This window comes from Melospiza georgiana, chromosome Z (assembly GCF_028018845.1).
Source record: "Melospiza georgiana isolate bMelGeo1 chromosome Z, bMelGeo1.pri, whole genome shotgun sequence".
Taxonomy (NCBI): Eukaryota; Metazoa; Chordata; class Aves; order Passeriformes; family Passerellidae; genus Melospiza; species Melospiza georgiana.
The window spans coordinates 73979580-74000150 of NC_080465.1; the positions used below are offsets into that span (position 1 = coordinate 73979580).

General features: G+C 53.4%; 1 protein-coding gene across 2 annotated transcripts in view; it reads right to left on the reverse strand.

The window, feature by feature from the left end:
- Positions 1-6765: 6765 nt before the first annotated feature.
- Positions 6766-20571, reverse strand: part of CNTFR (ciliary neurotrophic factor receptor) — a 199912-nt gene continuing 186106 nt past the window's right edge. For both annotated transcript variants that reach the window (XM_058043965.1, XM_058043966.1), the window contains exons 8-10: positions 18962-19125; positions 8415-8595; positions 6766-6911 (exon numbers count right to left, since the gene is read on the reverse strand). In XM_058043965.1, coding sequence (XP_057899948.1) covers positions 6766-6911; positions 8415-8595; positions 18962-19125 — 491 coding nt within the window. The remainder of the gene's footprint in view (positions 6912-8414; positions 8596-18961; positions 19126-20571) is intronic.

Genomic DNA, 20571 nt, shown 5'->3' on the forward strand with positions numbered 1-20571 from the left:
TTGAGGCTTGTATTAGATTATCTGTTACAATCAGACATGAAATAAAGACCATTAAACAGCTATGAAATATTTTGACTGAACCAGTATGTTGTTTTTTCTTCCTAAACTGATCTTTATGGACAAGATGAGGGTTTAGTTCTGGCTCAGATCAAAGCCAAATGCCTTCCTGAGGACTTGGAGTTGTCAGCCATATCCTGACCACGATCCAATCCTGCAGTTGGGGACAGGCTGCCCTGGGGTGAATTTGCAGACTGAGGTTTGGGACATATCCAGGCTGTCACACATCCACAGCATGACCCTGAATGATGGCACGTCACCTCCTGGGACTGCATCTCCTTCCCTGTTTGTTGGTGCTTTATGGCTCCATGGGGTAATTCACACGTGAGCTGGTGCCTCTGCTGGGGTTTGTGACCACTGGGTGTGACAAACAGAGAAGCTCCCTAGGGATGTAGAATTATCTCAGTCCAACTTTGGATATAACAGACCTCTGGAAGATGCTGCCAGCCCGCAGGTGGGCCCTTTGGGGAAGGCTTCTCTCTGCACCATGTGTCTGTGCAGGGACTTGATTTCCAGCTGGCAGAACAGGCATCCTGACAGCAGGCTGGTAGCTGGGCAAGGGTCAGGATGTCTCACACCTTTCAACCATCCCTTCCATCCTGGAAGGGGAAAACCTTCCCAGAGACTGTGTGACGCCTTCTCAGGAAGCAGTCCAAGTCCCTGTTGGCTGTGTCCCCTTGGCCAGGCTGCAGGAGGAGACCTGAGCGTGGTCCCTGATTGCTTTTGGCAGGGCGCAGGGAGCACGCTGCTCTCTCCCAGCACTTAGCAGCTTCCCTGGGAACCACGCAGGAAAGGAGGAGAGGAGCCCAGACTTGTGGGAGACACTTTTCATTTCATGCCTAAGCCACTACTCCGCTTCTCAGCCACATGGCTCCATTAAGTCCCTTTCTGGCTGTCTTCTTTCCATCAATCACTCCGTCTCCGCGAGCAGCCCAGACACCGGATCTGGGTTATAAATAAGACAATCAATCAGCAATGCTATTAGATAAACAGAGTGGCAGAAGCCAAATTAATGCTTGGCTTTTTCTTGAAAGGGAGGAAAAAAAGAGTCAATTGCTTATTAGAGGACCCTGGTGTGGTCTGGTCTCCACGCTGCAGCTGAGCCGGGTGGGCTGTGCTTGGCTGCTGTGTCTGCCTGTAGGGAGGTTTGGGATGCTGTGAGCACATAATCCATGTGGGTCACCCTGCCCAGATCAGGGAGGGGGCTGGGGCAGACTGGGGGTGAGCAGGGAGGTTGCAGCACAGGGGCAGTGATGGGAGATAGGAACACAGTGGCGGGAGGTGCCCATCTGGGCAGTGAGGAGGTTTCAGGGAAGGTCTAGTGGGGAGGGAGGGCATGAAGCTGCAGGCAGAAATGTGTGGGGACCAGGGACACAATGCCAGGACAGACATTGAACCAGTCAGGATGGAAACAAGGAAGAAAAGCATCACTGCTTGGAGGCTTTTCAAACAACAGGCAGTTTCTTCTGGAGGTGAATCAAGTCCTTGTCTGGAGCCACCAACAAATAAGATGGTCCAAGACTGTCATTTGTGGTTTGCTGTGACGATCTATCACCTCTTGTTGCTACAAACCTCTGCCCTACAGCATTGTGAGGGTGCCCAAGGCTGTTTTTACCTCCAAGGTCTGCACCTGCAGCTCCATCTGCTTCTGTGTGGTGGTGGCTGATTAACTCAAAGCTCCTGGGCTCACTCCTGCACCAAAGATGTCAGAGAAGAGGCTTTCCTCACGGTGGGATCTTGTTGTCTGAGCTACCCCCCTTACCACTGGGGAAGAAATCCCTGTGAGGAAGGTTATAATCTGCCAGAGGCATCCAGTGTACCGGAGACATAAGCTCTGTACAGGAGACATCAGCTTCTTCTGAATGAATACCCTGTGCTTTGGGCTGGGCTCTTGTATTTGCTGGACTTGACGCTACTGCAAGTTGGGGATTGCGAGAGTCTGGGAGAGACTTCTCCAAGTCAAGCTGACTCTGTTTACAGTCTCACCCCTCACAGATGCTGCTCTTCATGCTTTCATCCTAGGGACTGCCTTTCCACCAGCTCCTGCTGCTTTCACCTCACCTGACATTCTCCTATTTGTTGTGATGGAGGAGGGTCCCTGCCCCTGGAGGACCAGATCTTCCACTGTGCAAATATGCAGCAGCTCTCCTCTGCCAACTGGCTCAAAAGATCCCACCTGGAATCTCCACCCAGCCCAGCAAGCTCCCAGTTCAGGTCAGCAGTGCAGCTATGGGTGTGCTTTCTCAACAGCTGAGCCTGCTTTCATTCCCCTTTCTCACCTGTGACTGTGCCAGACTGACGCTCTGCCAGAGCTGAAATGCACAACACAGCACCCACTGCTCCTCCTTCCTCCACCCCACCACAGGCTGCACAACACATTCCTGTCAGCCTGATTTGGGATAAATAAACTGGTTTTTGTCCCCTGGCAGATCCAGGCTCTGGATGGGAGGCTGGTGTGGGAGCAGGCAGATTTTCTGACTATTGGGTCAGGGAGAATGAGGTCTCTGCTAGCACCCGCTTAAGGGAAGGATGCAGGAGGTGCATTCAGTCCCTTTCCACTGTTCAGCCCCTCGCTCAAGCATGGGGAGTTCCTGCTTCCTCCAAGGCTTCAAGTCTCCAGGAAATAGCTCCTGCTTTCCAGTCACACTTCTGATCCCTCTTGTAGAGCTTGGGGAGCTCCGTGCAAGGCTGCTCTCACATCAGCAACAGCCCAAAAACAACACCTAAGGTGGGATTTACTGCCACATATGTGCTGGGAAGATGCAGGGACCCATTGCACCCGGGTGATGTATTGGATTTCAGGTTATGTGATGCACAGGTTTCTCTGAGCATTGTAATTCCCTCTTTCTTCCTGTATGGATTTATACTGCTAAGTGGATGGATTTTCTGCTTGGCAGGGATGCTCCCCTGGGACCTTCCCCAGTTTGAAACATCTCTGCACATCTGTACATAATATTCCTGGGGCACTTAATGAGTGGGCTTTTACGACACCCCTTGCTTTATAGACTGCTGCTTAACGCGGCTAGGAACCACGGAAGGGCTGACAAACAGCATCCCAGAACTGGCAGAAAGCCGAGTACCAGCTCCAGGTGCTGGATGATGCCTGGGGCTCTGCGTGAAAGCCACTGCTCTCAGATGGCTTCTCACACAGCTGCCCTGAGCAGGGGAAGCACCACTCCCTTGGTCCCTGAAACAGCTTGAGAGGGACAGGTTTCTTCTGCTTAATAACCTGAGACAGCAAGCCTCTGGACCAGCTGTGGAAATGCTGGGAGGAGATGAAGGTGATCTGTCTGTCTGGGATGATTCCCCCTAGCAAGGGCTGGGCCTGACATTTTCAGCTCTGCTAAGAGCTGTCCCTTCCCCCTGCCCCAAAGAGCCATCTGCTATGGTAGATTACCCCAGCTTTTAGCACTGTGAATCCATAATTAGTGCATAATTAATTACCAGATGTTTTTAACACTAATGAAACATTAATAAATGACGGAGGCATGTTGTCTGGTAATGGAACATTAACCAGTGAACCAAGTCAGCGCTGCCGCCAGCATGGCCAAGCCAGAGACAGGTCTGCATCTGACTGAGCTCTTCCCTAAATAGAGCTCCAACATTGTTCAAATCACAGAAAGTGCCTGGTGGGAGCAAGTGACCAGCTTGGTGCTGCCTTCAGGCTTTGCAGAGCCAAGGCTGTGGCTCCTTCACCTCTGTCCTTCCTTCCCTCCTTCCTTCCTTCCTTCCACCCACTCACCCGTCCATCCACCCCACTCATGTGCCCATTCATCCATCCATCCAGCCAGCCAGCCAGCCACACACACCTCCCTGCTGTAGAGACTTAGTTGGGGCACCAGAGAGGTAATTTTCTAAAAAGTGGAGCACTGGAGAGATAATTTTCTAAAAAGTGGAGCACCAGAGAGGGGCACCAGAGAGGTAATTTTCTACCTCTTAGTTGGGACACCAGAGAGGTAATTTTCTAAAAAGTGGAGCTTTCCCCCTGGACATTGCTTGATGGCACCCCTGCTCCAGGGGGTGCTCCCAAGCCAGGCACATGGGGAAAGGACACACTCCAACAATGTCCATTGCCTCCACACTGGGTCCCTGTGAGCCCTGCCCTGACAGAAGTTTAATTCAGAGCAGCTGGGCCAGTGACATTTTCCTAACATGAAATTATTAATCAGACATGGGAAGTGCGTTAGTTGTGACTACAGGCCACCTCCAGGCTGCACAGGCAGGTCTCCATCCTCCTGCCTGCCCGAGGGATGTCAGGGTGCAGCCAGAGCTTGGGGACACAGGGGGCCCTCCAGGGCTCGTGAATGGGGAGATGTGGCACTTCCCCATCACAGCAGAGGTGTCATATGGGCTGGTGACAGCCATCTCCTTTGCCTCACCAGGAGTCCCCAGGCTGGGCACCTTCTCAGGATGTCCTGAAGGGCAGTTTTTGGGTCTCCCACCCCTCGAGGAGGATGGTGCTATGGTCTCAAATGCCAGAGCGGGCTCCAGGGTGCGTGTGTGTCCTCTCAATGCTGTTCCGATGTCTTCCCCAACTCAGCCAGCACCAGGCATGGAAGAAGGCAGCCAAAACCCCCCTCCCCAGATGGAAGGGAAATGACACCCAGAGCCACCAGTCATCATGAAATGAACATTTAATGAAGACAGTCTCTCCTGGTGTGTGTGTGTGTCCGTGTGTGTGTGCGTGTGCGTTGTCTCTGTGAGCTTAGTTTTATCCCCTCTATTACTTTTTTTTTTTATTATTTTTCTTTTTTTTTTATATATATACATCTATAAAAAATTCAAATACAGCATGTCAACAGTGGGAATACTAGGACGTATGGTATTAAATACTGCGCTTGGGTCCAGGCAGGGCCAAGAGGAGGTGTCTTTACAAAACAGGGCTTCGGGCAGGATGGGGAGGAGAGGAGAGCAGAGCAGGCATGGGGACAGCTGGGGACAGCCAGGGACAGCGGGGCACAGGTCTGCAGGGCTCCAGCTCTAAAGGCAACAGCAGAGCTATTCTGCTTTTGTTGGAGAATGAGACAAAGACATCAATGGGAGTGATTCCCTGTATCCAACACGGTTAAAAGTTTGGGGGTGATGTTGGGTCGGGGCTGGGGGTGGCGAAGGCTCCTGCAGGGCGCTGTGGAGGGGGAGGTGGAGGGACAGCTCTCCCAGGCGCTCGGCAAGGGCCAGGGGGGTTTTACCGGTGTTTCACTTCCTTTTTTTTTTTTTTTTTTTTTTTTTTAAATCCCATTAAAACCCCGCCAGCTCCCTGCTCCCCATCGCACTTGTGAAAGCCACCAGGTCCCCCCTCCACCACCCCCTCGGAGAGGACCAAGACCCGACCCCCCCCGCCCCGGTCCGTGCACCCCTCCAGCCTCGCCACGCGGTGGAGAGCTCAGGGGAGCGAGTCCAGTCCTTGGGGGACCCCCTTTTGCCATAAGGGGGTACAACAGCTTGGAGCATCATTCCCCTCACCACCCCCCCGTTTTCATATCCCCTTTTCTCGGTGCGCGGCCGCGGGGGCGGCGGGCACGTCTTTGGCGTGGGGGGGTTTAGCTGTATGAGCGGGACCCTCGGCTCGCTCCCCTCGGCGGAGGAAAGGGGCACGGACGGGCGTCTGTCTCCTCGCTCCGGGCCGGCAGAGGGATTTCGCGGCCCCCCGGGGGACGGCAGCAGCTCTGTCCTCCTCCGGAGCGGCGGCGAGAAGCGTGGTGCGTCCTCAATGTGTGCAAAATCGAAGAGCGAAGAGACTCGACCCGGGAGCGGGGCGGGGGCGGCGGGGGCGGCGGGGAGGCGGCTGCGCTGGGCGGCGGTGGATGGACGGATGGAGATCTGCAAGCGGGGAGCACAAGGGTCACGGCCTCGCTCCGAACTCGGCTCTGCTCAGCCACCCGTGGGACACACCCAGCGCAATTTCCTTTTTCCCTCTTTTCCGCAGGTACTCGGGTACCCAAATTTCCACCTCCTCCTCCTCCCAGGGCTGGGCCCTGCCCACCCTCCTCTGACAGCGCGCCACCACCTCTCCTGGTGTCACACACGAGATGACACTGTCAGAGGGGAGCAAAGAACCCCCTGCCCACAAGGATCTTATCTCTGGGCACCAAGGAGGGGTGGCTTATCCTTTATCTCCCAAAAGTGACATAGGTGGCTGCTTCCAGGATCCATCCCTGTCCTTGGGTAATATGAAAGGGCATTTGGGTGTGACACCCATGAGACAGCAGCCCTGGTCTACAAAGGAGAGGAGCTTTTTTGTGGCTCTACAGGATGCCAGCTCCATCCTAAGCCAAATTAAGGACATTTTTGAGATGCAATCTGAATTTTTTGATCTCGGACAATTTTTCTTTCATCATTAAGCAAAGGGCCTTAGATTTCCATGTGGCTTCTTTGCCTCTTAAAAATGTCAGCAGAGAGGATGGGAGAGGGCTGCTGAGAACAAGACATCAAAGACTGACCACTTTGCCAGCTTTGCTTGAAAAGCCATTTTTGAGACCTCCAGCCGAATATCCATCTGGAAAAGCAGTCAGACTTGGTGCATTTACAAAACTGCAAGAAAAACCCAAATGACTTGTTTCCAATGCCCTTCACCCACTCTCTGGCCAGAGCATCCCCTTCCCACCCACATTAGAACCCTGAGGGTTCCCATACCCCATATCCCTGTATCCCTGCCCCATCCCAGCACCCACATCCTGCCTCTCATGCCTCAGACTTGGGAGATACTCACTAAATAAAGAGGACACTATAGGCAGCCACGACCAGTCCAGCTGTCCAACACACTGCCATGGCCCCGCTGCCCACCACGGCCCCCTTGTCACAGATCTTGGTTGTGGGTGGTGCCATGAAAGAGGAGGTGCTAGCACTTGTTGTCTCTGCAAGAAAGGAGAGTGGGTGGTGAGGAGGGCTGGGATGCCCTGGGATTCATCCCAGAGGAGCAGCCCTGCTCTGGTGTGGATTGGACCTGGCTCCAAATTGCCCTTTTCAGTGCTATACCACACTAGGGCTGAGGTAGAGGGCTGGGATGATTCAAGGGATGGTGTGATCCATGAGATTTCCCTGGCTGTGATGGTGCACCTACTGCTTGGAGATGTTTCTGCCACCAGGCAGAGTTGGGCATCCTTCTCATCCCCATCCTGACCAGCTGAGCCACTCCATGCACCAGGTCTGTGGGAATCTTAGCTAGGAAGTCACAGTGAGCCATTAGTGCTCAGCTGAGAGCATCCCTCACCCACAGGACACACCACACACAGCAGGCTGCAGCTACTGGGCTGGCTCACAAGGTTTGTCCTGCTTTGTCCTGAACCAGATGGATTGTCTGTGCCTGCAGAGGGTGCAGGATTGCAGGGAGTGCTTGGATGAGCAGTCAGGCAGAGGCAGCTTTGGCCACATCCAGATGACCCCAGCATGTCCAGGCCAGACTGTCTGGGCTGATGCTGGGCACCACAGAGTTTGTCTCAGCATCTCTCAGACTCCACTGAGGCGTCACAGTGGGGCTCAGCGTTGGAGCTGGGGTGTCCCACATCAGCCCTACCTGTCTGCAGCAGGCACACAGGGATGTGTGCGTGAGGGACACTCGTGTGCCTGCACAAGGCAGGTGACACTGACAGGGGCATTTGCATTTAGCACAACACAGGTGGGAATGGAAGCAAAAACCAAAATGCTGACAGTAGCACTGCTGCAAAGTGCTCCTGCGCTCCTTGTGGGGCTTTATCCACCTGGGAATGGTGGTGGGGGCTGTAAATCCCTGCTGCTGCCTGAATGTCCAGGTGCTCTACCAGGTGCTGTTTTGAAAAGGGGGGTTTCTGTGCACGGAAGCCAAGGAAACCAGTGCAGGGTCTGCTCCATCCTTTCTGGGAAACAGAGGGCTGATAACACCCATTTGGACAGAGTCCCAGCTCTTTCCTAGAAACAGAGACTTGGTGTTAACTTGGTGGCTTTTATTTTGAATTGGCATCCCTTTGAGCCATTGTGAGGGGTCAGGGGTGTGGAGGAGGTAGGACTGGAGAGGGGAGGGAGGGCTGGAGGGAGACAACACTCCAGGGAACAACCACCACAAAAACCACAACAACAACCACAACAACAACAACCACAACAACAACAACAACAATAATACAACGGCTAGCCTCATTGTCCTGCCCCAAGTATCCTGGTGAGAAGGATGCTGGAGCCAGATGAGCTGAGTCAGCATCCTTCAGGCCATGGTTACACCTCCTGACCTGGCCACAGGAGGGGGCAAAGTGCAGCGTGAAGGGCTGCAGCTCCATGAGTTTTTTGGGGCTATTTTTGGCTGTGGGCAAAACTTGCATGGAGCAAGAGGAGATCCCTCAGCTCGGAGTTCTGTGTTCCTCCTATTGGTACTGGAAGGAGGCTCTTACCTGTGATCTGGGCCTCCGTGGTGAGATGCTTGGGCTCCTCTGTCCAGGGGGTGGCATGAACGGCCACGCTCCAGTCACTCCACGTGCCGATGTCGTTGTCTTTGGCTGCCACCTGGATGATGTATTCCTTGCCAGCGTAAGCGTCCGTGATGGTGTGTGATGTCCCGTCCGACAGCTCGACCTGAGGGCAGCAGTGGGTACAGGAGGGCAGTCAGAGGGGTCCCCAGGACGTGTAAGGCAATTTAACTCGCCTAAAAGATGATAACAAGGCTTTTGCAGCACTTTTGGAAATACTGAGGCGTTGTGGGCAGAGGCACAAGCCCAGGACAGGGAGGGAAGTGGAGGGAGATGCTCCAGCTGCAACTCCACTAAAGGTTTAAAGACCTGGTTCCACTCCCAAACTCACGGCGTCAGAGTGGAGCAGCTTCCTCTAGAGGTCACCAGAAACTAGCAGATGTGTGTGCGGGCTCCTCGGACACGCCAGTGCAGAGCTGGGAGCTGGATATTGCAGGCAGTGGCTGCGATGTGCAGCGCGCTTTCAGGGCACCGCTGCCAGTGCTGGGAGCAGGCTTCCCCACCAGCAGCACCGCTGGCCAGCCTGCTGGCATCCCGTTGTTTTGGCTTGCATCTCTCCAGCTGGGCCCTCGGACAAGTATCAAGTTATGATCGATGGTTTCTTCCTAGAAACCATTCCCTCCGCCCCATTGTCACTGCTGTCTGAGCCGTAGAAGACCCTGCTGTCCTTTGTGCTGCAAAGTGCAATGGTTTAACCCCATTTAACCTTCCGAGGGATCTCTGATCCATCTGGAGCTTGGCTCCAGGACAGAGGGATGCAGGTGCTCAGCAGAAATGCACCCTGCTGGCACCAACCCCAGTGAGCAAACACACATGCCTGATAGAGGAGGAGGGCTCAGCACCCAAGGGACCAGGGCAGGAGTATCTGGAGAGGCTGAGTGGGATATTGCACTCCAGCCCATCTCTGAGACCAAGGAACCAACATGCTGCCCACTTGAGTACCCCCCTGTGCTGCTGCTGTGCGTGGTTTGGGAGCCACACAGGGCATCTCTTGCCCAGACACATTCCTAATAAAGATGCTGCAGGATGAGGGTGGTGTGGGACTGACACAGCCCAGCTGTGAGCACCAGTGCACAGCCAGGGACTCGAGCAGGGCAAGCTTCACATCATGGGTGGGGGCAGCTCCATGGTGCTACACGTGTGGGCTCCTGCACACGTCCCCAGCCAGCCAGGAGAAGGTCAGGCACAGAATCATGCTGCCCTGGGCAGCACCAACAGCTCAATTGCAGGAGGAAGATCCAAACTTTTGCCTGGTCAGGAAGGGAGGAGGGGAGGAAGGGAGGGCTGCACCATTGGGGTGCCCAGGAGGTACCTGGGCACCTGTGGGATGAGGCTGCCCTGGCAGCGTGGCTGTACACACACAAGGGATGTGTGCACACCAGATGGGCAGTACCATCACCCCACAGCTTGCAGGAGTACCTTAAAAGCAGGAACCCACCCTGAGAAAGAACCAGGCCTTCTCCAGTCCCTTCTGTGCAGCACATGTGACAGCCCAGCACAGATGCAATCCCTTTGGCATGAAAGCTGCAGCCCCCTCCAGGCTTTTACTGTCACTCTGGGGAATTCCTTACAGGAGGAGGGGAATTTTTGCTTTCTTGCTCCAAGTGAAAGCCTTTCCTTTCCTATTCCCACTTCCAGCCTTCTGTCCAGAACATCATAGCCCTTGGGTTCTGCAATCCCAGCTGCTGCTGCCACCCGACCTGAGCCCCACATCTGGAGCACATCTGGATGCAGGATTGACTCCACTGGGAGCCCAGGCACCTTGGGGTGGGTAGGCAGGGGACCCAGCAGGTTGTGAATCATCAGGTGTGCTAGGCAGGGCACCTCCCTGCAGTGTAGTGGCACAGTGAGGCTCTCTGTGCCACCCAGACCTTGGGGGCTCTTTGGTGGCACCCACCAGTGTGGATGGCAATGCCAAGGGAATCAAGTTAAATTAACTCCTAATGATAATTAAATGAAATGAAGCCTCACAGTGTGAGCTGCCCTGCTGACTTGACTTGCTCAGTGCTGGGGTATGGCTTGGAATTGGAGAATGGGGACAGGGGTCTGAAGGATGCTGGGCTTATCCAGCTGGTGTATGACTCTGTCCAGGACTTCCAGCATGCTCCGAACCCCTGACTCCTCCCTGGGACCTGCACCAAGCAGGCTGCAGGCAGGCCAGCCCTACTAAGGTCCTGGTGACCTGCCCAGGCTGCTTTCCCATCAGGAGCATTTTCCCCATCCCAAGATTCCTCCCAGCTTTCCCTTGGGAGCAATTCCTGCCTCTTCCCACCCACAACCAACCAGCAGCTGAGAGTGTTTGTAGGTGGGGTGTCACAGGCACCATGGGGTTAAATCTGTGCCTTGCCTTGGCAGGGGGATGTCCCCCAAGGACCCAGCCCTTCCTTGTAGGACCTGGGAGGATGTTGCCCTAAGCTCTGCTTTGCACAGCAGTTAAAGAGAGAAAGCATGGATGGTATCATCCATCTCTTCCCACACAAACAGCCTCTGTGTGCAGAACTTCTGAGCTGGGCAGCCACATTTGCTGGATACATCCAGCATTTGTCATGGTGGGGAGAAAGCCACCGGGTGGGTGCCCATGACCCAACACAGAAGTGCCACCACAAATGGGAAAGCACAGAGAGAGACAGAGCTGGGGGAAGACACACTGAGGAGGCTGTGGGGGCACGGCTGGACACACAGCATCAAAGGCAGAGGGAGAAATTCCTTAATCCATGTCCTCGCCACACAGAGACAAAAGTTGGAGGAAGGCTGTGCATGGTAATTTTTTTGGCCAGGGTGGGGGTTTGTGTGTCGCTGCCTGCCTTTGTGCACCTGCCAAAAGTCACTCTGACTGGCTGTGAAGTGCTGCCCAGATTAATGAGGGATCAGTAGCCAGTGCAATGCAGAGCCATTAGCATTGCAAAAAAAATAAAAAAAAAAAAAAGAGAAGAAAGAAAAATAAAAGACAGAGAGAGGAGAGAAAGAGAGAGGAGAGAGAAACGAAAAAAAGCAAAAAAGCCCTTGAACCTAAGTAATTCAGATGACAGCTTGCTGAGGACAGCGTGGGCTGGGATCCCATTCCCTGCCATGGTCACATACCCCCACATTCCTGCCTGGAAAGATTACAGAGCTGCTGAGTGCCCACCCACAGCCCCAAGTGCCAGGATGAGCACAAGGGCCAGCACCACATTGATGGGATGGAGACAGACCCTTAGGGCAGGCTGAGGGCAGGACTGCCTGCCACTTGGCTTTCCCCTGTCCATGCTGGTCTCCCCTGCACAGGCTGGGGGCCTGGGGACAGCCACAGCAGCCATACACACTCCAACACCCATGCCTGCCCTCCTTCCACACTGCTGTCCCTGTCTCAGTGCTCAGCACAGCAGGAGTTAGGGAAGCCATTATCCCCTCTGAGCCCCCCTCATCCTGCTCCCAAGGCCCCCAGCCCGCCCTGCCTGGCTGCCCTGGCAGTGAAAAAGGGCACTGGGCTTAGTTCCCACCCAGGCTCTGCTCCTGCTCCAGGGTGACCAGGCAGCAATTAGTGGTGAACAGGGCGATGCATGGGCAGGTCTGAAGCCCAAAGGGCTTTTGGAAGGGGATGGGAAGGGAGGCAGGGAAGAGAACCCCACCCTCCTCTGCCCCGACAGGTGGGCTGGGGACTGGTGTGTGTTGAAAGGAAGTGCAGGGAGAGAAGGGGGGATCAGATGCCTCCTTTTCTGCATCCCACATGAAAATGTGTTTGCTGGCTCCCCCATGGTGGCAGTGGCTCTGTTTCCCATTCCTTGACAGCTCCTGCTGTCCAGTTCAGCTCCTGCAGTGGGAAGGGAGTGCTCCACTGGCAGTATGGGGATGAGGATGGCACCCCTCTGTCCCAAGGCAGGGATGCACTGACTCTGTGTGTGTCACACCTGTCCCAGGTGCTGTATCCAGCCCAGATGAGTCTGCCTTCCCCACAATAAAAGGAGCACTCTCCCTAGCTATTGTAAGGTGAAGCTGGTGTGCTCACACAGCCTTTGCTACCCACAGCACTCGTGGGAAGAAACTCCTTCTAAGAGCACAACCTGGCACTGCCAAACATCTGGCATCCTTGCAACTCCTCCTCTGGATGCGACTCTGGTTATACTGGTTGATGGGGGAACTGAGTGAGGGATGGGACACACAGTGAGCTCTATTTCACAGCCACTTTTCCCATAGCAAGGGCCAGATCCTGCCACTGGGCTGCAATGAGCTGTGCAGGGACTCAGCCACACAAACAACTGCTGTTTCAGGTGCCTTCAGGCCCTGCAATTGAAGGGAGATCCCAGCAGGACTTCCACCTGTCCTGGGGAACAAGGTAAACCAAAAACAGGAGTAATCTTAAGCAAACTCCCCTGCCACTGGGAAGCTCAGGAGGGTCACTGCAAATGGCCAGTGCAGCTTGAGAAAAGATGTCGCCGCGTGGAAAAGAAATGTTTTGCTTTTTCCCTTTGAAAGCCATGCCTGGAGAGCAAATATGAATGACAGTGATCACTAACAAAGATACCCCCAGATACCTCCTCCTTCTGCAGAGCTGCAAGAATCAGTCAGTATAACCCCAGATAAAACTTCCTACCTGGACTCTGGGATCACTGAAGGTTGGGAAAAATGAATGACCTCCTCCTATTCTCTGCCAGCTGGGTAGTGGAAGAGCCACTTTAGCAGGGTCTGAGCTGTGCTTTCTGCTGTCAGCTGTGGTGCTGCACAGAGCCCAGCCCTGCTGTTTTGGAGGGTTTTGGAGGATGAGCTATCACAGGGCTCCTCTGCAGCCTGGGCTGTGCCACACCAGATGCAGCTGAACGGATCCCTTCTGGCTCAAAATAAAGACCATCTTTGAAAGCAGGGGCTGTTACAGGAAGACAAGCTAACAGGAAACTTTCTCCAGATGTGCTGGCCCCGTCCTGCCAAGTGACAACTGTCAGAAGTCACTTTTGCTCGTGGCTCTGGAGAAGATGGGATGAGGATTGCTGAGGGCCCTCAGCAGCAGCTCTAGCCTGGCTGGCACTGGTATAGGCTGCCTGCAGATGCCTTCACCATGCTGATATGGCTGACAGCAGCTTGTGCAAGGCCATGGCAGAGCACAGACACCTGCCCAGTGTGGTCTGCACGTGGGCATGGAAAGTTAGGCTTGCCAGCACCTTCCCACCTGTGTGAGCCTGCAGGTGAGGACATGCATGTGTGAGTGCTCTGCTGCACTGTGGGACCTTCACAGCTGTCAGGTGCTCAGTGCTTTTAGGTCAGCACCAGCAGCTTCCAAGGGTGCTGAGAGCACCCAGGCAATGCCAGCCAAGGGTCCTGAACCTGCTCTGTACCAGAAAAAGTGATTTCTGGGCATTTCCCACCCCTGTCCTCCTGTGAGAAAATCTCTGCTCCAGCCCTGCCTGCCCCATGCTGAGCTGCAAGTGACACTATTACAGCCTAAATATTTTGCTCCCACTTATTAATTCTTTGGATTTCTCCCCCCCCTTCTTTTTTAATCACTGACTTTGCAGCTGGGAGGGGAAGGGAGAGAAATGCTGCAATAAAAGCTACCAGGCGTGAAGTTGTAACCCAGCTTGCTCAGGGTGACCTCCCTGCCAAGATTGCCTTGCAAAGAGGGGGAGTGCAGGCAAAGCAGCAGAGGCACAGGGGGATGCAAATGGACACAAGGAGGCACTCCTGCTGCAAAGTGACATTGCCACCGTGCCGGCGGGGACGCTGCTCTGGCAGGCAGTGGCACTAATTGCTTTCCTACCCAGCTTGCTCCATCCCTCTCCTTGCCCATCAGAGATAGGATATATGCATTAGCTCACACTTTCAGGCTGTTTCAGGCTGCTCCAAGGCAGGAACTTCCAGAGACAGCATGTAAAATTCACCTCTCTGATGAAAAAATGTCGCTTTGCCCGGGGAGACAAGCCTGAGCCCACTCCGGCAGCCACTTCCAACAGGGACGAGGGAGGTCAGTCTAGGGGACAATGCCATCCTTGCACCAACAAACCCAACACTAAGTATTCGGCAATGCCCACAGACTTTTCATTCCTGTCCCCAAGACCCCATCATTTAACTGCATCAGAGCAGGCACAGATGTCTGCGTGGGGTTTTTGGGTTTGTTTTTGCCCCAGCTCCTAAAATCCTGTGATAGTGGGAGCACTTCAGCTTGCACTTCCAGAGAAGGACGCTTCCAGCCTTTGCAAATGCTCACGAACATGGCCCTAATGCTTCCAACGCAGAAGAGGAAGGAGAGAACTCAACCACATTATTAGCTTTAAATATCTCATGACCTTTTCCTGCAAATCTCAAGATCTGAGGTGCAGCCCGCCTCACGGTTCGTTAACATTTCATGTTGTCAGCGCGGCCAATGGGTTCAATTAGACTTCAGGACGGCATCTGCAAATTGCTGGCAACCCACAGTAGGAAATCCTCCCTCGGTCTGGCCACCAGCTCTGACGCTGCACAAGAAATACCGTCTCGAGCCCTGCCACATTCCTGGGACGTGCATCCAGCTGGCAAGCGCTCAGCGCACGTGATCTCCCTCCAAAAACTGCGAGAAGCGGGGACGCAGCTCCACGGAACGCCACGGGAAGGGAGCGGATCGGGCGCAAGGCCTGCCCGTGGCTCCCCAGAGATGCCCGGGATGGTGTCAGGCCACCCGGCTGCGCAGGGCTGAGCGTGCAGATGTGCGCGCAGGGAGATCGCATGTGCGAGCACTGCTGCCGCTGCTGCTGCCGCTGCTGCTGCGAGTTAACTGAGGGAGCCTGTAAAACCAGAAACAGGCTATTAGCGATCCATTAGGAAAGGGTATCCAGTTCCAGCCTAGGTAAGCCATTAGAGGAACATCTGAGAGCATTAGGAGAGCTCGCTTGGGGCCAGGATGGGGCTATAAAACAGAAGAGGAAACCACGTTAATCTGGCTTGAATTACAAACTTAAAAGCGGGAGAAAAATAAAGGATACCCTAAACATTTAATGTTTTATATTTAGGAGACAGAAGGGGAGATTTTGCCAAAAGGAGAGAATAAAAAACCTGTTTAGGCTACAAATATCCATCTCTCTTCTGGCAGCAGAGAAACCACTAGCCCCTCTTCCAGAAAGGGAGGAGTGTGATCTTGAAGTTGCTTGAGTTTCAGAGTGAGCTCAGTGCTGGTGGGGTGGAGGGGAGCTTTTGGCCACATGATGTGGCACGATGTGACAGGGCTGCATCCCCAACAGCTATGAAATGCTTGTGCCCAGGTTCAAGGGAGCTGCTGTGTAATCTGGCACGTTTCACTGTATGCCCATGTGAGAACTCATCATCATCATCCCTCCATGATAGTAATTCCCAGAGCACATCACCGTAATTCTCAGAGCAAACTGCAACATGAGAGCTGCTAAGTGGAAAGATGCTGCTGAGCAGGGGAAAGGGACTGCAAATGGCATGCTGGGGCTCAAATCCAATTTGCAAAGCGCTGGGCAGGTGACAAGGGTGTTCTCCCCACTGCTGGGTCAGCCCAGAGATTGCTTCACGGCGTGGGTGCTTGGGCCAGGCACCACTGGGCTTTCTCTGGAGCAGGCAAACTGCATTTCTGGCCAGCTCACACTGTGGCAGTCTCGATAAGATCCACTGCTCCCGCCACGGATGGCTTCATCTTCTGGTGCCAAGCCCTGGCATTATTAAAATCCTGAAAGGAAGAGCCTGGAAGAAAGCAGACGCTGATTGAATCAGGCCCTATGGTATTCGACAGCTCGACATCCATCTGATCCTATTAGTGCTCATTGGGTCCTGCCTGCCCAGGTGCTGTGCATAAATCAGACCCTGCAAAGATAACGGGAGGTGGAGAGGTGAAAGAGGAGCTGCTTCTTCTGCCAAGAAACATCACGTGTGAGCAGGGCCTGCATGGATATTCTGTCTCTGGGCAGCCTTGGATGCTCCTTTGTGGGAGCATCCTTCCCACAGTGCTGCCAAGTACATGCTAAAAGCCCAGAGCAGAGGTGGGCTGCCATGAGGAGGCAGGGACAGGGCTCAGCCTGTGGCAGACAGGGACATGCCAGAACATGAGGTTACCCAACTGCTGTTTGCTGGCAGGGACATCTCCTCTCCCTACTGAGCTCCAAGCTGCCCCATTGTCAGCGTGCAGGTTATAAAAAAGCAAGGATTTCTCCGTGCCAGCTGCCAGTGGGGACAGCAAGAGCCAAGGTGAGGGGCAGCTCATGGCAAGAGACCTGCAACTCCACGAGAATTAAGACACCTCCATGCAAGCATCACATGTGTGACCACCTCATCCTTTCTCAGGGCACTCATCCCTTTGAGCTGAGACCCAACACCAGCACTGCAGGGCAAGAGGGACACATGAGCAAGACTTGGACCTACCAAACTGCGTCCTTCCCTCTTCTGTCTCAATTTGGGGGGGACAGAGACACTCTCCAAAATAATAAACAAAGAGTGCAGGGAGGTTTGGGCATGCTCCCAGCATGATGGCATCGGTGGGGTTAATTTTGGGTACAAACACCTGCATTTGCAGGGTGCTCAGCTGGGCTAAGCAGGTTGAATGTACCAGTGGGGTCTGGGGTCAGAGCAGCTCCAGCTGCTGCAGCACTGCCTTTCCCTGGTGTTTGGGAAACGATTGAATTAGGCTTTGCAAATAATTCATCTGATGAATAGTGGCAGTTTTCCTCAAATCATCCACAAATCAAATTTTTCATTAACCAGCCAGCAGGGTAGGGAGTCGGAAAACAAGGCTGGCACCTCACTCACTGAATGCTTGCACTTGCTCACTGAGCAAATTATTCCCCAAACACTCTTCTCCATCAGTCAGTGATGAGGAACATGTCTTTTGCAAGAGGATATTGATTAAAAGCTGCACCCAGGACTGCTGCACCTTCCCGAAGTGCTGGGAAATGAAACCCTTCCCAGCCATCCTTGTACCCACCAGGAGAGGGTCTCTCTGCACCTCAGGGTGCTTTTACATAGAAGAAGTTACATTTTTACTGCCCAAAACCTGCCTTTACCCACAAGGATGGCCCTGCCACCAGTGTCACCAACACCTCCATGTATTTCCCACTGTCGCTGCCTGCCTGAGGGCACTGATGGAGAGGCCACAGCATCCCCTCAGGGCTCTGCCAGAGGGGACTGGCTTGACTCTGCAATTATGGTACCCCACACCCAGTGATGGAGGGACCAGCCACTCCGAGGGTGTTGAGGTAGGAGGTAGCTCAGTGGCTACCCCACCATTTTTGGGTGCAAACCAGGATATTTGGCTGTGGCAGGGTAAAACCATCAGCTTTTTCCACAACAGTTGCACACCTTGGGAAAAAAACAGTGTTGTGTTTGGCAGGTCCCACTAAATTTTCCCCTTTTTGCAGAGATTCTACAGTTTGAGCATTCCTTCCCCAGATGAAAAAAAATACCTACAAAAAACTAATAGCCAGTCTCTACCAATGCTTTCTAACCCCTCTGGATGCTCCACAGATGCTCTCCCACTACTAGGAGAGAAGCAAAGGGCAAAGAGGCAAGCAGGAAACCCCTCTTATTTTCAGAGCCATCAGCAAGCAGGAAAACCCTCTTATTTTCAGAGCCATCAGCAAATCCTGCAATTTGAAACACAACCTGTGGTGCTGCCTCAACAAAAAATCCAAGCAAAAGGAAAAAGTCACCAAGACACCTCGCAGAGCCACGAGTGAAGCATCCCATCCACTCTTCCAACATTCCTCTCCCCAGGAAGTGCTGGCTGGAAGAAAATCCCACTTGGCTCTTTGATGCAGGTGCCCAGGGACAGAGTCCTGCCTCTTATTTCACTTTTGGTTTTTTTTAGCAAAATCCTTTATCAAGCAAAGCACCTAATTGGCTTTCAACTGGCCCAGCTTGGGCATAGAAGGGATGCTGGATGAGCTATGCCAGAGCAGCAGCACCTCCTCTCCAGCCACAGAATGCATTCCTACCCAACTTGAGCATAAAAGCAGCACACAGAGGTTTTAAAAAAAAAAAAAAGAAAAACCCGTTTGTTATCTTCCTGCAGTAACAAATGAAATCTCTGTCCTCCAGGCTACCAAGGATTTCACTGACTATTTTTTTTAAAGAAACAAGAAATAAAAGTAAGAAATACGATAACATCTCAGCAATTGCTCGGTGACTGTGCTCTGAGTTATGGTGAGCGGTATTTTATCTCCAGTTCAAAATCTAAATGTGGCAGAGGCACATTTAAATGTGGTGACATTTATACTTTAAATGCCTTTTACATCTCGTTGGCAAGTTTTATATGGAACATATGTATGAAAAGTAGATAGGGGCCATGGATGAAAATGCGGAGCAGGGAGAGGCTGCAGAGCCATTTGTAGGCAGAGTGTGAGCCACAAAAAAGGTGGAGAGGAAGAGAAAAGCAATGAGAAAGAGAAGGAGAGGAACAGGCTCCAGGTTGCCTGAGCAGTAAATATACATATTTTTTGTCCCTGAACACTTTTTTGCCATGCAGCTTGTTCCCAGTCACCAGCTGTCCCTCACATGCCAGGCAGTGCAGGGTCACTCACGTGTTGCCACTGGTCCAGGATGAGGGGCCGGTACCGCAGGAAGAACTTCAGTGGGAAGGACTCAGGGTCAGGCCACGATGAGGGGTTTTGCCATGACACCTCCAGTCTTCGAGGGTTATTTGGCACAGGTTTGGCCACCACACTCTCCGGAGGGTCTGGTTTTACTGTAAGAGAAGAAAAGAGGAGGACTGGCAAAGCTTTGCATGTGGCTTTCTCCCTTTACACCCCCTGGCAAAGCTGGCTGGCTTTGCACCACGTGCTTTCCAAGAGAAGCAGCCAACATGCATCCTTTCCCCAGATTAATTGGATGCAAATCACTTTTTGCTGTCCAGGTCAGCTTATGGCTGTCCTGGCTCAAAATACCACCACCAAGGAGGTGACAGCACTGGAGACACATGGAAACAACCGGGCCAGGGCAGAGTGCGTCCCTCCTACACAGGGCTAATTGGATCAGGATGAGGAGCCCACCAAGCCAAAATCTTGCACTTTCCTTGCAACTGCTGTGAGTTGTGATTTCTGTGAGTCTGACACACATTCAAGCCTCACAATAGTGTGGCAGAGTTTGGCCCCTGGGCTCAGGGCTGGGGTTTTGAGGATTCAAAGCATTGGCACATTGTATTTACTAAAAGAGAAGGCCTGCCCTGGTCACCTTCCAACCCAGCTCTCTCTCTCTCTCTCTCTGCCCTGCTCTGCTTTTGGGATATGGGAATATTTTCTTGCTACCTGCCATGTATTTCAGGTGAATATTAATTGGCTGTGAGCTATGCAACGTGCTTTGATGTTGCAGCTACTTCCAGAGTGCCGGAAGCTCATCCCAGACAGGCTGCGATGGATGTCGCTGCCTGTTGCAGAGCAGTCCGTGCTCCTTGCCAAGGGTTTGATCAAATCCTGACAGCTCAAACTCCCAATTGCAACAGCAAAGCTAAAAAAATTTGTGTACGCCTATGCTTATCCTTTAATCATGGTCAGGAAGGAGCTGGACACATGGAGCTAGGCACACAGCTGTGCCAGAGGTGGATGAGGGCTCTCTGTGCACTCCAAAAATAGCAATGCACATGAGTGTTCCTGTCCTGGAAAGGCGCTTAAGCCCCTTCCAAGTCCACATGCAGGCAAGTGGATCCCTCCTGACCTGAAAATTTCTGGATTGAACAATGGTCCCCGGGCTCTGACCGCCTTGAGCAGAAGCCTGTCAAGATGTCAGCATCAAACCCCCCTCCCCAGGATGGCGGGAGGGATGGTGGGGCTGCGGGCAGCCCCCTTCTGCCTGGCAGAGCTCCTGCCCTGCAGTCAGGTCCTCTCCATGCTGTCCCACCTGCTGTGGGTGGGCAGTGATGCCCTCACAGGGGTTTGCTTACCCTGAGAGAGGAAGGAGGTGGTGGTGAGTGAGCTGCTCCCTCATTACCCGAGCCTGCCTGCAGCCCTGCCCAATGTGTGAAAGGCATCTTTCCCTCACTCAAATGGGACCAGGTGCTGATGCCTGGCCAGTCTGGGGCAAGTGCAGTCACGTGTGAGCTGCTTGCTGCCACGCCTGCTCCAGAATGATGGTGGCATTGCAGCAACTGTCCCTGCACTGCCTCTGCTTGCCCCTCTCTGGAGAAACCAGCCTGTGG